At 33.2% G+C, this 15,451-nt stretch overlaps 2 protein-coding genes across 2 annotated transcripts in view; one reads left to right on the forward strand and one right to left on the reverse strand.

Annotated features, from left to right (window-relative positions):
* The window catches only part of LOC127703937 (mucin-5AC-like), a 3,820-nt gene extending 280 nt beyond the window's left edge, over positions 1 to 3,540 (reverse strand). Inside the window, exons 1-3 of the mRNA XM_052207975.1 lie at positions 3,402 to 3,540; positions 1,156 to 2,511; positions 447 to 536 (exon numbers count right to left, since the gene is read on the reverse strand). Coding sequence (XP_052063935.1) covers positions 447 to 536; positions 1,156 to 2,511; positions 3,402 to 3,540 — 1,585 coding nt within the window. The remainder of the gene's footprint in view (positions 1 to 446; positions 537 to 1,155; positions 2,512 to 3,401) is intronic.
* Positions 3,541 to 10,634: 7,094 nt separating this feature from the next.
* On the forward strand, positions 10,635 to 13,628 carry LOC127703952 (uncharacterized). Its single transcript, XM_052207989.1, has 2 exons — positions 10,635 to 10,948; positions 12,114 to 13,628. The coding sequence occupies exon 2, from the start codon at positions 12,121 to 12,123 to the stop codon at positions 13,561 to 13,563; it is 1,443 nt and encodes a 480-aa protein (XP_052063949.1). The 5' UTR covers positions 10,635 to 10,948; positions 12,114 to 12,120; the 3' UTR covers positions 13,564 to 13,628.
* The last annotated feature ends 1,823 nt before the right edge of the window (positions 13,629 to 15,451 follow it).

Here is a 15,451-nt window from a genome sequence, read left to right on the forward strand (position 1 = left end):
TTTAGCAGAACATGTATGTAATAAAAATACAAGTGAAACTTTTAGTTTCAAAGGTGAGACATTTTTCAATTTTATCATGGCTGAAGGCCGTACGGTTGCCTATAAGTGCTTACATCCACTTCATTTGAACTTTGGTGGAAATTATACCACATCTCCTTATTTTTATATTGAAGTATAAATTGTCTAATAACTAGACGTTGCTTCTGTTAAATTAACACGTTTGTGATTTTCAGAATTAAATTGTGTTGTATTTTAAATGCTTAACCTTCTTTGTTTTTGCTCACAAGATGGGATGAAGTATTTGATTTTCACTTGACACATATTATATCATGACAGCCTTTAAAAAAATATTTCGTTAGATTGACCTGCAATCTTTAAAAAAGTTGTTTCAGATATATAGAATTTATCAGATAATACATCAATTTTAATCATTGAGCATGGCTTACCACTGCAAGTAGAATAATCACAAACTAAACAGAAATTAAAATCATATGTGCTACACTCGTTTGGACAATCAGCTGGGTAAGATGGACATCCTAAAATAAAAAAGCAAACAAAAAATATAAAATTTATGTCTTTCTATGAGGGTCTAGAGGGGGGTCTTCAATTCTGTATTATTTATTTTTTAAGACATTTTTTCTTCATAAATTTTGCCCATTTTTTCTATTCTTTATTTTTTTTGCCTATTTTCTGTAGTGTTGTCCCATTATTCCCTACTCTGTATACACTTCCATCCAGACCCTCTTCTATCATATAACACTGCACCATGTTTCGTCAAATATTCATACCTGAAAGTCCCATCCGTTCATATTTTTGAATCGAATATTAATGATGAGTCTTGCGTAGACAAAACGTTCATCTGACGTACCAAAATAAAAAGCCTTTTTAAAAGAGTTTTTACAAGATTATAAAGTACCATCAATAGTATTTTAGCACTCTAAATTAATGTCTAATAAGACTAACATTATGTTTATATATTTTTTTTTTTTACAAAATCGAATTATATAATCAAGACACATACATGTCTTTTATGTTATCGGTTATTGTCTCAAACTAAGTTTTCATAAGACAAGTATATAAATGCTAAAAGTTTGTATCAGACAATAACCTAAAATCTCGTTGTATTAATAACAGTATTGCATATCACAATCTTACCACCGAGAGCTGTTGTAGTTGTTGGTAAAACAGTTGGTGTTGTTGTTGCTTTAGTAGTTGTCGTCATTGAACTTGTTGTTGAATTATCTGTGGTTGTTTCTACACTGTATGGTGAAGTGGATGTAACATTCTGTGTAGTGATTGTACTAATCGATGATGGAAGGGGTGCTCCTTTTGTTATTGGCTTAATACTAGTGACCTTCTTTTGAGAAAAAGTAGTTTTCTTTTGAGTCGGTACTACAGTACTAGGAGTTGTAGCTATAGTCTTAGCTGTTGTCACTGGAACCTGCATAGAAGTTGTTATCTGTGTGGTAGTGGTTGGAGCCTGTGTGGTAGTGGTTGTAGCATGTGTGGTAGTAGTTGTAGCCCGTGTTGTAGTAGTTGGAGCTTGTGTTGTAGTAGTTGGAGCTTGTGTTGTAGTTGTTGGAGCCTGTGTGGTAGTGGTTGTAGCCTGTGTGGTTGTAGTTGGAGCCCGTGTTGTAGTAGTTGGAGCCTGTGTTGTTGTAGTTGGAACTGGTGTGGATGTAGTTGGAGCCTGTGTTGTAGTAGTTGTAGCTTGTGTGGTTGTTGTTGGAGCCTGTGTCGTAGTAGTTGGAGCTTGTGTTGTAGTGGTTGGAGCCTGTGTGGTAGTGGTTGGAGCCTGTGTGGTTGTAGTTGGAGCCCGTGTTGTAGTAGTTGGAGCCTGTGTTGTTGTAGTTGGAACTGGTGTGGTTGTAGTTGGAGCCTGTGTTGTAGTAGTTGTAGCTTGTGTGGTTGTTGTTGGAGCCTGTGTTGTAGTAGTTGGAGTTTGCGTTGTAGTAGTTGGAGTCTGTGTTGTAGTAGTTGGAGCCTGTGTTATAGTAGTTGGAGACTGTGTTGTAGTAGTTTGAGCTTGTGTGGTTGTAGTTGGAGCCTGTGTTGTAGTAGTTGGAGCTTGTGTTGTAGTAGTTGGAGCCTGTGTTGTAGTAGTTGGAGCCTGTGTGGTTGTAGTTGGTACCTGTGTGGAAGTGGATGGAGACTGTGAGGTAGTGGTTGTAGCCTGTGTAGATGTAGTTGTAGCTCGTATTGTAGTAGTTGGAGCTTGTGTGGTTGTAGTTGGAGCCTTTGTTGTAGTAGTTGGAGCCTGTTTGGTTGTAGTTGCAACCTGTGTTGTAGTAGTTGGAGCCTGTGTTGAAGTAGTTGGAGCCCGTGTCGTTGTAGTTATAGCCTGTGTGGTTGTAGTTGGAGCTTGTGTGGTTGTAGTTGGAATCTGTGTGGTTGTAGTTGGAGCCTGTGTGGTAGTGGTTGGAGCCTGTGATGTTGTAGTTGAAGCCGGTGTGGTTGTAGTTGAAGCCAGTGTTGTAGTTGTTGGAGCCTGTGTCGATGGTGCTTTACCTGCTAAAAAAGAAGATGAAAATCTAGTTGTAGTGTTTTAAATGCTCTTTTACCTTTGACGCGAAGGTAGTTAACACACATGAGTTTTTAGTGTTACTATACAGTAAATACCATTCATTAGAATACTCAGTGACATTATACAATCTTATCAAAACAGTACACATATTTCTGTATTTTGTAATTTTAAATACAATTATTATCATCTGTAAAAGCAATTTAATATTTAAATTACTAGGTGTTTGTTTAGGGGGGGTTTTAGGTTAATTTTCCCTTTGTAGCATCTTCTGAAATATTTTTAAAAGCATATTCAATCATAATGGATTCTTTTTAGCAAGTATTAAAGCTATTTCACCTTAGTCTAAGATATTATGAAGTGTTGATATGTAATACTGTGTCAAGTGTAATAGTAACACGTTGTATGCTATTAAATTCATAAAAAGGGTAACAGATGATGAATGATACTAAACGAATGAATGAAAATATTATTGCAGGAGCAAACATAATAAAATAGCAAAATAACATAATATATATGGTGCCAATAATGACAGTGAACAGTGTACAACATAACAAAGTTACAACAAGCCTAGAAATATAACTGTTATGCAATTATAAATTTGTTATCTTAGCTTCCATGATGAGAATAATAAATTATAGATTCCATGCGCCCAAAGCGCTTTTCTGGATTAACCTTCATCATAAACACTCAAACTGAAACATTTGATTGCCAGTGATGTATAAATAGGTAGAAACCTTTAATGCGTTAGTATATTATCAAAAGGGGCCCAAAGAAAATAGCAAAATTAAACTAATGTCAACCATGCCCGAGGGAGTTGAATAATTGTTTGAAAGTACGAAAGACTACACCAACCAACAACATTTGACTTGTTGTTTACCTTTATTACAGTCACAGGTTGGACATCCACTTGTAGGATCCACGCACATCTTAAATGGACACTTGGACATATCAAGCTTGGGACAGTTAGTTCCACCTTGTCCGGTTCCTTTATAAGCTTCAAATTTAAACAGAAACATTGTTTTAACTTTACAGTAACAAAACCAAAAACTAGTATATGTATTATAGAATGAGTAATAAAGATAAAATATACCGTGTATTCTCTGTCTTAAAAAAACTGTAAGAAATGAATGGTTTGAAAAATACTCATTTTAACATTTACTCTACCAACAATAAGGGACTTCGTTAATCAGATTATGTCACAAGAAAAGGCAAGAAATGAACATTATTTTCTACCTATCTATAACCGAAGCGATCAAGATATACAGATGACTTTTGTTATATACATTGTGCTGACTTATGGGTGTTTTGATTTGTTATGTTGTCTTGTTGCTGTCTCATTGACGCATGCCCAATGTCTCTTTTTTACAAATAGGATTAAAAAAACTGTGTTATTTTCTTCTTCAACTTACGCTTGCTTTGACCATTGCCTGTCTGATTGCATATTTGACATCCCTGGGAATCAATTGTTATACCAGTGAAACAGTTAACAGGAGAGGGATTACATACTGTGGAAAACATGCATAATTGGTTAACACACGATTAACATTCGTATTGAACATAGTATGATAAAACAGTAATTAAATTGTCTCAAAGTGTCAAATATTATACAGTGTTTCTGTATTTACTCCTGACCGCTAATTAAACTAATGTGATCTTTCAGAATTTTCAATATTGTTAAAGTCTGCAGTTATCCGTTTGTCAAAGGAGACACATGTGGTATTAATCTAACATGCATACTGAATCCATGTTTGTTCTTTGAATAAATAATATTTTATAATTTATACTATTTGTTAATTTGAATAAAAACATACGATGTCCTGATGACGATGACTGTTGTGAACTGGTTTTTGAACCTGGTGTATTTGTAGTTACTGCCTGTTGTGTAGCACCTTGGGTCTTTGGTCCAGACTGCGGTGATCCAGTTAATTGTTGAGGTCCAGTCTGAGGGGATTGAGTAGGATTCCTATTTCCACCCAAACCACCTGGTACAAAATTGCCAAAAGGATTCGGTTTTTGCTGCTGTCCACCTGAAATACTGTTTTGGATGAGATTTTTCGTAATAATTTTAAGCGCAAGTCTAAGTTTTCTCCCTTATAACTACAGTTAAGAGTTGAGAATACCGGCTACAGAGCACGAAATGCACGACTGACATCTTTTTTCAATTAAAATGAAATAATGCTTAATAGTTTTGATTTAACTTTATCAGTAAATATAGAAATACTATATATAAATATCAAAACTACTAGTTACTCAATTGAGACTGGATGTATAACTTGTTTTTTTCTAAAATGGTTGAATACTTGTAGTACGTTTGGTTGATGCATATACATTCATTATTCTAAAAATACCCGTCTGTTGTATAGCACCTTGGGACTGTGATCCAGATTGTTGTGGTCCAGGAGATTGATTAGGATTACCACCCAAACCACCTGGGGAGAAACTATTTGGTTGCTGCTGTCCACCTGAAATACTGTTCATGATTAGATTTCTCGAGACAATATACTGCTGTAAACTATAGTTTAAAGTTTACAAAATTTCTGACCTCAGTGCTTCACAGTTGCATAAGTTACGTCAACATGAAGCAATAACTGTTTGCGAGGCAAAAAGTAGTAAAAGTTCTCTGAAATCCGTGACGTAACTGCAAATTCACATGTTACAAATGTATGTTCTCTCCATAAGAAGGAGTCAACTCGTTCTCACTTTCATCAATATAAGTATTAGTTCATCTTGAGAAATTCTTATATCAAGGTCGAAGATGATTAACGACCACTTGTAACGTTGGATTTTCCAGTAGTTAGTGCAGGTTGATAACTTTTAGTGATAATAATCGATCCAGTGTAAGCCGTGTGTTAAACTTCACCCCCTTCTCAAGAAAAAATACTCACAAAAAACACCAAAAATAGAAATACAAACGATTGTTTGCATTCAGCTAAGGTTTTATTTTATTGTTATATGTTCTCGTATAACAAACGTCAGTTTATCAATATTTTCGATTGTGTATAAAAATAATTGTGACAAACAAACCTGAACATGGACATACAAAACAACCATTTTTCCAGGTTACGCATGTACACATAAAGTTCACCTGAGGACATGAACTAAAAGCTGAAATGAAAGCATCACTCGATAAGGTACGTAGAAATAAGAAGATGTGGTATGAGTGCCAATGAGACAACTCTTCATCCAAGTCACAATGTGTAAAAAGTAAACAATTATAGGTCAAAGTACTGTTCGGTGTGAGCCAAGGCTCCGTGTTGAAGACCGTACTGTGACCTATAATGGTTTACTTTTATAAATTTTGACTTGGATGGAGAGTTGTCTCATTGGCACTCATACCACATCTTCTTATATCTATTGTTAGCATATCTGGACAATAAATAGCCTTTGCTTTGTACATCTTTACTGATTTGTGGTTTCAAAATAATATACATTTTAGCCAGGAGGACCCACATGTTTGTTTACACACTTTATGAACTTGTATAATCTTTTTAGCTCTGACTTGTTGTTTAGTTTGCTCATCAGTTTTTAAAAATTTAATGTATTTACACGAGCTAAATATTATTTTTCGAGATATAAAAGGGACGATGTAATGTTTCTAAGTACATTTGTCGTTTACAACTTTGAAATTAGAAGTAAAATCAAGCTTTTCGGTGTTTTTTTTTTTTTTTTATTGATGTAACGTTTCCACTTAGAGCACGTGCTGTCAGATATGTTACATTTTATTAAGAAATAAAACATTATTTTGGAATGCGATTGTTGTCAAATTATGAAATCTTACGAATCATATAAATGCAAGTAATGTTATTAATCAATATGATATAAAATAATAAAAACTACAAATGTACTGTCCTTGTCTTATTTGGAATATCAATAAAATATGCAGATTTATAGCTTGCACAGACAAGAACAATTTAGTCTTGCAGATATATATTCCCGATTATCACAAAAGTTTGTCACTGAACGTTAAGAATGCACCAATCAATCATATTTTGCGTCCAAGGATATTATAAAGTACAATTACTTTCATAGCAATGCACATGGAATTTCCCTTACGTGAATTTCACCCCGAAAAAAATGAAATGAAAAGAAATTCACCTAATTTATTTTTCTGTGATTGTCCCCGAAGATGTCATTATTTTATATAAAAATCAATACATAATCGTTATTGTATTAAAAGATTATGGTATTCATTGTAAACAAAGTGCGGATCCAGATAGTTCATTTTCACTGTCATATGCGAGTATTACTATGATCGTAAAATAAAACATGATTGGGAAAAACCGAGTTTGTTTACTTTTTGAAAATACAAAATAATTGATTTGAATGCATGTTTGCACACAATCTCATTAGAATATGACTTATGTACAATAACATGATTAAAGTCCAAATATGTGTTATTAAAGCAACACAATGTAGAATATCGATGGTTGAAAGCGATTCATTTTAACTATAAGTGCGATGCATTATCACTGTACGTGCGAGTATTTCTGATGTGGGATTTCCGCGGTGCGATGATTTTTATGCCCCACCTACGATAGTCTGTGCGTCCGTTCGTCCGTCCGTCCCGCTTCAGGTTAAAGTTTTTGGTCAAGGTAGTTTTTGATGAAGTTGAAGTCCAATCAACTTGAAACTTAGTACACATGTTCCCTATGATATGATCTTTCTAATTTTAATGCCAAATTAGAGTTTTGACCCCAATTTCACGGTCCACTGAACATAGAAAATGATAGTGCGAGTTGGGCATCCGTGTACTATGGACACATTCTTGTTCATTATAGATTTATGTGATAATTGGACATGCAACGATTTCTCACTTGGATGGCTGTACGCGTTTCTCTTGTAAATGTATCATATATTTATAAACAAGAGTGCACAGGCTGAAATGTCTCGCTTTACTAACCATTGATTTTATGTTGAAAGTCTTAACGATAAAGGTTTAACTAAAAGCATCACAGAAACTCAGGTCAGATAAATGCTGTCAGACAGACATATACACCTAACCATTTTTTATACACAAAATATATTTGACCTATATCTTATGATAATTGAAAAACAGACAAAAAAAAAAACAAACAAAACAAATAACTTAACATTGACCTATGAACAATGAAAATGAAGTCAAAGTCAGATGATACCTGCCAGACAGACATATACACCTTAATCATTCCATACACCAAATATTGTTGACCTATTGTTTATAGTACTTGAAAAAAGACCAAAACACAAAAACTTAACATTGACCAATGAACCATGAAAATGAGATCAAGGTCAGATGATACATGTCAAACAGACATGTACACCTTACAATCCTTCTATACACCGAATATAGTTGACCTATTGCTTAAAGTACTTAAAAAACAGACCAAACCACAAAAACTTATAACATTGACCAATGAACCATGAAAATGAAGTCAAGGTTATAGATGAAACACCATTACCCATTACAGTCATTCTATACACCAAATATAGTTGACCTATGGCTTATAGTAATAGAAAAACAGACCAAAACTTAACATTGACCAATGAACCACGACAATGTACCCATTAGTCATTCCATACACCACATACAGTATATTTGACCTGTTGCTTATAGTATTTGAGGAACGGACCTAATCACGTAACTTTAACCTTGGTCACTTATCCATGAAATGAGGTCGAGGTCACGAGTGAACCCTGAATGACGGACATGTAGACGTTGCAATGAACCCATATACCAAATATGGTTATCCTATTACTCATAATAAGTAAGAAATTTACATGACAAAAAAACTCAATTTTTTTTTCAAGCAGTCGTTGAACCATGAAAATGAGGATAAGGACATTGGACTTATGACAGACGGAAACTTCGTAACATAAGGTATCTGCATACAAGATATGAAGCATTCAGGTCTTCTACCTTCTGAAATATAAATTACTTTTTACAAATAGTTTACGCCGCCGACGCCGCCACCGCCGCCGCCGGATAGTAATACCTTTTCGTCGCAGGCGAGACAAAACAATACATTTATTATATTATTTTTATCTTATTAAAAAAATCAGAAATTTTTCGTCTGTTTATTTATCATTCTTCATTAGAAATACATGACAGATACAGTAGAAATGGAATTTTAGGATTTGCACTTTGTATACACTGGTATTGCTATTTCAAATTTAAATGAGAAAGCTTGCTATATAAAAACATTCACAATTGCAAGTAAAAAATATGTGAAAATGATGTTAAACTTACATTACGTTATAAAGGTGAATTACAAATTAACAAAAATATTTTGTAAATTTCTCAAATATATACCCTCATGCATGCATTTTACATGAATATTAAAATTAGAGATATGTGGTATTGTTGCCAATGAGACAATTATCCACTAGAGACCAATGAAGTGAATCATTATAACCTAAGAGTCAAGTACTTTTTTAGTAATTTGTTTTTAATTAACGTCTATGACCTTTTGTCTCTGTAATAAAATAATTATATACTCACCGACAACTGTGGTACAGTATAAAACGAAACATCGGAAAACTATCATATTTTAGTAACTTTTTAAGGCGCTTGTTTAAATTATGTGGGAATACGGTTGATCTCAGTCCCGTCTACACCTAAAGACGCAAAGTTATTTCAGTTCAACGACAGGTGAAAGAAAATAGAAAATTGATAAGATACAGGTCTAGTCAACGTATCTGTAAATATAGATCATACATTGTTGCATACACATTTTATGGGATTGATATCTTAACGGTGACATGATATTCCGGAGCTTGCTTGGAGGTCAAATTTTCGAAAGTTTTACCTGGCGTGGTTGACCGTTTTGGAATATTTGTGTCCCAAATGAACACGGATTCGTTCCATTTGGAAAGATTTAATTAGGTCTTCTTTTCATCGATTGTATCTTTTTGCATTTTCCGATTTATCAAGGGAATAATTTGTTGATCACCGAGTTTAAATTATCAACAGCCCGAATAAAAATCCTGTAAGGATTTGTACGTGCCACCAGCAACACGGGACGTGCTAATCGCGGAGCAGACATTACTTACCCATCCAGAGCTTCAGAGATTTTGGGATGGTTTATGCTGTATAATGCATAGCGAAATTTTTTCTTTTTTTTTATTGAACACGGGTGTTGTCTGTGTTTCTTAGACTAGATGTTTATACCTTCTTGATATTTCATACTTTTATGTAATCATGGTAACTGATCAAAAGATCACACAGTCAAGGACTTATTGTTATTTGCATTAGGTATTTCACATTTCATATATAAGGCGATACACGTGTTCTACAAAGAATATAAATATCCTCTTTTAGTCATAAAGCTCTTAACTTGTTTCGGTTCATATACATCCTTATCTTTCAAATATTTGGCTTTGAACGTTTCTGATGAAGATTAATCCAGAAAAGCGCTTCGGACTTGTTTTTTCTTCTTTTTTAATATTGAATTTTGCTTTTTTATTCATGATATTCTTCATTGCCTAATGGAGTCAAAAATAGTTGACAAATCACAAACTATAAACTATTCACTGCAGTTCAATTGTGTTCTATTTTAAATTTACAAAAATATTATCACATAAAAACATTAACAAGAAATAAGAATTTGCATATTGACTTCGGTCAACACTTTTACACCCCAATAGAACTACAAAAAGAAGCATTCATTTCTTAAATAATTTTTAATAACATCACATTAAGCTTTATCAATGCTCTTGTCATGTTTTAATACTTTCACCATTTATTTCAGCTTCTCTAATTTTAATCGTCAAGTTTACAAACCAGAAATAAAGATTTGAAGGTGTTTTTTGTCGCCATTTAGTTTTATCTAGATATCATTATCATTTGACTCTTCAAATTAATTTTAATTTACCGTTTTTTTGTAATGCTGAACTAGTCACTAGTCTAAGACTACGAAACACTCTTTGCAAAAACAATATAATTACGAAAAAATGATAAAATTCGACAAAACTGAAGCAAATTTTCTTTTACAATTACTCTAAACGGACCGGTAACCTACTAGATCATCAGACTTTTCTCCTATGTAGCTTCATACAAACGTGACAAACGTAAATCAACGGGCGGAGTCCTCAATAACAAAAACGACACTCCTGCTTATTGAAACATTTTATTGTCTTTGTGTTAGGGATAACAACTGTTCCTTCACATATTTAGGTTTACGCATGATTAATTAATTTAAGATATTATGTTGATAAATTGAAATAGTTATTTATAAACATCGAGCTTTAAATATTTTAATCAATACAAGAACGATTACTCTAGAAGAAAAACTTTACAGAATATGATGCAACTTGTAGAAATGATATAAACTTTGACAGAATGATTAGTGTACAGGTTGTGCAATATTTGTGAACAGTATGATATATATATAATGAGTTACAACTAGATATTGTAAATATTTTGTAGGATCTTCTGTAGTTATTCAGGTAAATATAACTAAAATTCGCACACTCTTTTTATTATTTATTTAATAATTGTGTGGTATACTAATTAACTCTATATTTAAAGTTTAACACTTATTGACTTTTCACACTGATGTATGAATATGGAAATAAATAAACGAATTAAAAGAAAAATACACACGCCTTCCCCTATAGTTGGGATAATTTTTATTTTTGTTTGTGGGGGTTGGAGGGGGTAGAGGTAATTATAAATTTTTATCTAGCATTGCTTATGCTTTATATAAAGCAGTTTGTCTTAAATATTTGTTTCGCTTTTTGCAAGTCAGGGGGCCTCCTCCTTCCGAATATGAAAGGATTATGTTTACCTGCATTCGAGTATTATGTCGATAATAATTGGATTGAATTAAGGTCCTATCATTGTATGACTGCGGTGCCGTTTTGCATAGTTCCTTTATTCTAGTTGACCAATATTATGCACTATTCTTCTTGCTATACAATGCTGTCAAAGAATTGATACTCAAACAACCCATAAATTTAACGAAAAAAAAATTAAAAAAATAAAATGGCCCATATACATGTAATGGCATACTATCGAAAAATTAAAGTAACTGCCGTTTACGAAATATTCCGAGAAACTCGAAGTGGATTGAAGTCGTTCGGTATATTTTCTAACTGTTATCCTGGTCGTTTGACACATGGTAAATTATGGAACTGTTTTGACTTTCTTGATAGACACATCAACAATGACTTCTTGTTTTATCAAATACAAAAAGCAATTACAAAAACTATCTCCCTTTTATGTTTCCCATGATAGCAAAGATCGTCCAATCTGAAATGATTATAACACACATTTTTTCCCTAGAGAAAGAGGCTATAAAGAAGTCCATTTATAAATTTCAGTCATCTATCTCAATAGAATGCAATAGACTTATGTTAAAATCCGTGTCTTTAAAAGCATATATGTTTTTAAAGTTTTTTATGCGAGTGTGGTATTGATGTGGGGTAGTAGGGGCACTGCATGCTTTATGAAAATTCTGATCTATATATCTGAAACCCGAGTTAATGTATCTCTTACGTTTTTGTGAGGAGCTTTTAGAAGTATGCCAATTGATTTTTCCAAGGTCATAGGTCTGTATATATATTCTTGATTTAAAATAACAGACAGCAAACGATTATTTTGTTTTTCCAGGTTCAACATGGAAACTAGCACTGTGTGCACTGAGCACCTCAAGTTATGCAAGTTTTATTGCCCAAGACACACAGATATTCTATGTTCGCAGTGTACAGTAAAATACCTTCACCGATCATGTCATTTGTCTGATATAGATGAGCTCTTGTCGAATTCTTACTACGGTCCACTTGTCAAACACGCGCATGAATCGGTCACTGAAAGCCTAGAGATTATCCAACAAAAAGTTCATGACTTGAAGCAAAATCACAATACCGAAAGTGTCAATTCGGTAACCAATCAAGATGCCGGAAAGGTCAATTCGGAAGCTAATGACAATACTCACAATACAGGAAGTGACAATTCGGAAACCAGATCTTTCATGGTGGAATGTAGTAAACAATACGATTCGGTCACAATTTCAATAATCACAAGAATGAACGAGTTAAAAGGCAGTGATATGACAAAAGAACAGTTCTGTTTTGTTGTATCAACGTACCGATTTCTTTTCACTTTAGGGAATATTTTACAAAATGTAAAAAAGTATTTTCATACGAATGAATGTTGCATATCCTTTTTGAAATCATGTCAACAGCTGATTACAACGTTCCATCTGCATATACGAATGAGAGAGAAAACATGTTTGGTGAATATAAGCAGTTATAGTATAGTTCAACCGTTAAGCAATAATTCGGGTAGATTGGTGATCGAACTCAACAGGAAAATTATTTTACCAAAAGGAGAAAGAAAGTTTATGATAACTTCCTGTTGGTTCATGCCAGATAGTAAAATGGTATTTCTAGTAACATTTGTTCATACTCTTGATAAGTCTTTAATTATTCACGATGAATACGGTTCGCCAATCCAATCTATCCCCATATATGGACGATTATGGGACGTAACCCCGGTTGGTATTGACAAGATGATTGTTCGTTATATTGATTGGAATTGGTTTGAGGTGCTTGACTTTTCCCAGCCTAATCGTGTCGAATCAAGGAGGTTAAGACAGATATCCTTCAAAAACGATTTAAAGTTTAGTTCATCCGATAATTCTTTCGTGGAAGTTTATCGTCCTTCTGGTGAAATTATTACGTCATTTCCGGTAGGAAAGGATAGATTGTTCACTGAAATATGTTCAGACAAGTCAAACATTTATTATATCGACAAGAAGCGAAACATCATGAACTGCTTTAGAAAAGATGATACATTTAAACGGATGTGTAAATTCGATAACAATGAATGTATTACTTCAGTCATGGCAATAGGCAGTGGATGTGTTCTGTTAACCGGTAAGCACAATCTAGCCGTCCTTAATTTTGACCAAAGAATTAGGCATAATGTCAAAGTGGACGGAGCAGAAAACTTCAATGATATGTGGACAAGTTTTAATCGTAAAAATAACACGTTGTTAGTTTGTAGTAATAGTGACGACTTTGCGTTATTATTTAACGTGAAAAGCGCAGAAAACTAACTGTGTAATGCAAATTGTGTTATGATAGATAAATTAATGTATTTAAAAAAATCGATGCATTTTAATTTGTGTATTTTTTCATTCAAATAACAAACACATAGTAATAACGTTATATCATTGAAAACATTAAAAAAAAACCACACAAGCAATAATTTTATGATATAATAATAATGATGTGATATACAAAGGAGAGTTATCGGTTATCACACACAACGTGTTTAAACATACCATTAAATGGTTATTCGAACAGTCCCATTAATCTTAATTGATCTCCTTTTAAGCTACATAAATTTAACTCCTGCTCGTCGAATGGTAAAAAACACAAATTGCGCCAGGAATCTACAGGTTGATAATTAGTCAGGTATCTTATTATAATACAAGACTTATATCACCATAACTTTGATTGTTAATTAATCAGGTATCTTATTACAATACAAGACTTATGTCACCATAACTTTGATTGTTAATTACGTTAGTTTCTGCAGTTTCCAAAAATTACCAAAACAATAACATGCTCCGCTGGGCGCAGCTTGATACGAACGCAGAGGTCGAATCCTGAACAGTTGGGGCAAGTATGATCATTACATGCAAGCTTGATACATCTGATTGTGATTAAATATTTGACACAGCATTTGTTTCTGAATGTGGTCAAAGAACTGAAAAATTTGTGAAATTTTAGTTTTACCTATTATGGTCCAATATCCAAAATTTAAATAGACGGTTAGATTCAGAATATCCAAGTACACCAAGAATTTTTTTATTAATTGTCCATTAATTATTTATTAATGGACAATACGAGCTTACTTTTTAAAGGGGTTCGCTTCATAAAAAAATGCATATAGGGCCCCAAAATTAAAAGTCTAAATTCATGGTTAGATTCATCATATCAAAGAACCCCATTACTTCAATTTTTGATGAAATCAAACAAAGTTTATTTTTGGACCTCAATTTGGACCAATTTAAAAACGGGGTTCAAAATCCTAAATCGTAATACAGGTTAGATTCATCGTATTAAAACAATCACATGAATTCAAGAATTTGAATTAAACCCCATTGAAATTTTATCAGAAATAAGTAATTTATACAAAGAATTAAAACAGTGTTTTTTTTGCCCCTTTTTCCTACACGATTAAGGCCATAATCCCAAAATCAATCCCAACCTTCCTATTTTGGTATAGAACCTTGTGGTAAAATTTCATAGAGAATCATAGACTTATCCTCAAGTTATTGTCCGGAAACCAGAAAGTTCTAGTTTTTTTTTGTCTCCTTATTCCTAAACAGGTAGAACAATAAACCCTAAAATCAATCAAAACTTCCTTTTGTGGTATGTAACCTTGGGATACAATTTCATAGAGATCCATATACTTATACTCAAGTAATTTTCTGGAAACCAAATGTCTTCGGACGACGACGACGCCGACAACGTCATAACATTATACGACCGCATAAAAAAAAACCAGATACGTAAAGAACACAGCAAACACGACTTACGTCACCAATGGAAGATCTAATATTTAAAATAAGCTCCACTAATCAAAAACTTCAGAAAACAAACTTGACACATGAATTTAACTTTACAAACCGTATAAATATACCACTGAAAATTCATTTGAATAAATATAATGGAGTCATACTATTCTTTTTGAAATTTAGTTGTAAGAATGAGTGCTCATACACTATATTATTAAGTGATAAATTGTTTGTCTTGCATGTTGCAGTTTCAGAACACGACAAGAGTATCTCGATAAAACGCAAGAGAAACAACCAAAAGCAACAGAAACTCATTGAAAAAATAATATAATCTTCATTTTTGCCCGAGGATTTTTTTCGGCGCCTTTTTAAAAACAAGCAAAGACTCGTTCAAACAATTTTATCTTATGTCCCACAC

This window comes from Mytilus californianus, unplaced genomic scaffold, assembly GCF_021869535.1.
Source record: "Mytilus californianus isolate M0D057914Y unplaced genomic scaffold, xbMytCali1.0.p SCAF_57, whole genome shotgun sequence".
NCBI classification, from domain to species: Eukaryota; Metazoa; Mollusca; class Bivalvia; order Mytilida; family Mytilidae; genus Mytilus; species Mytilus californianus.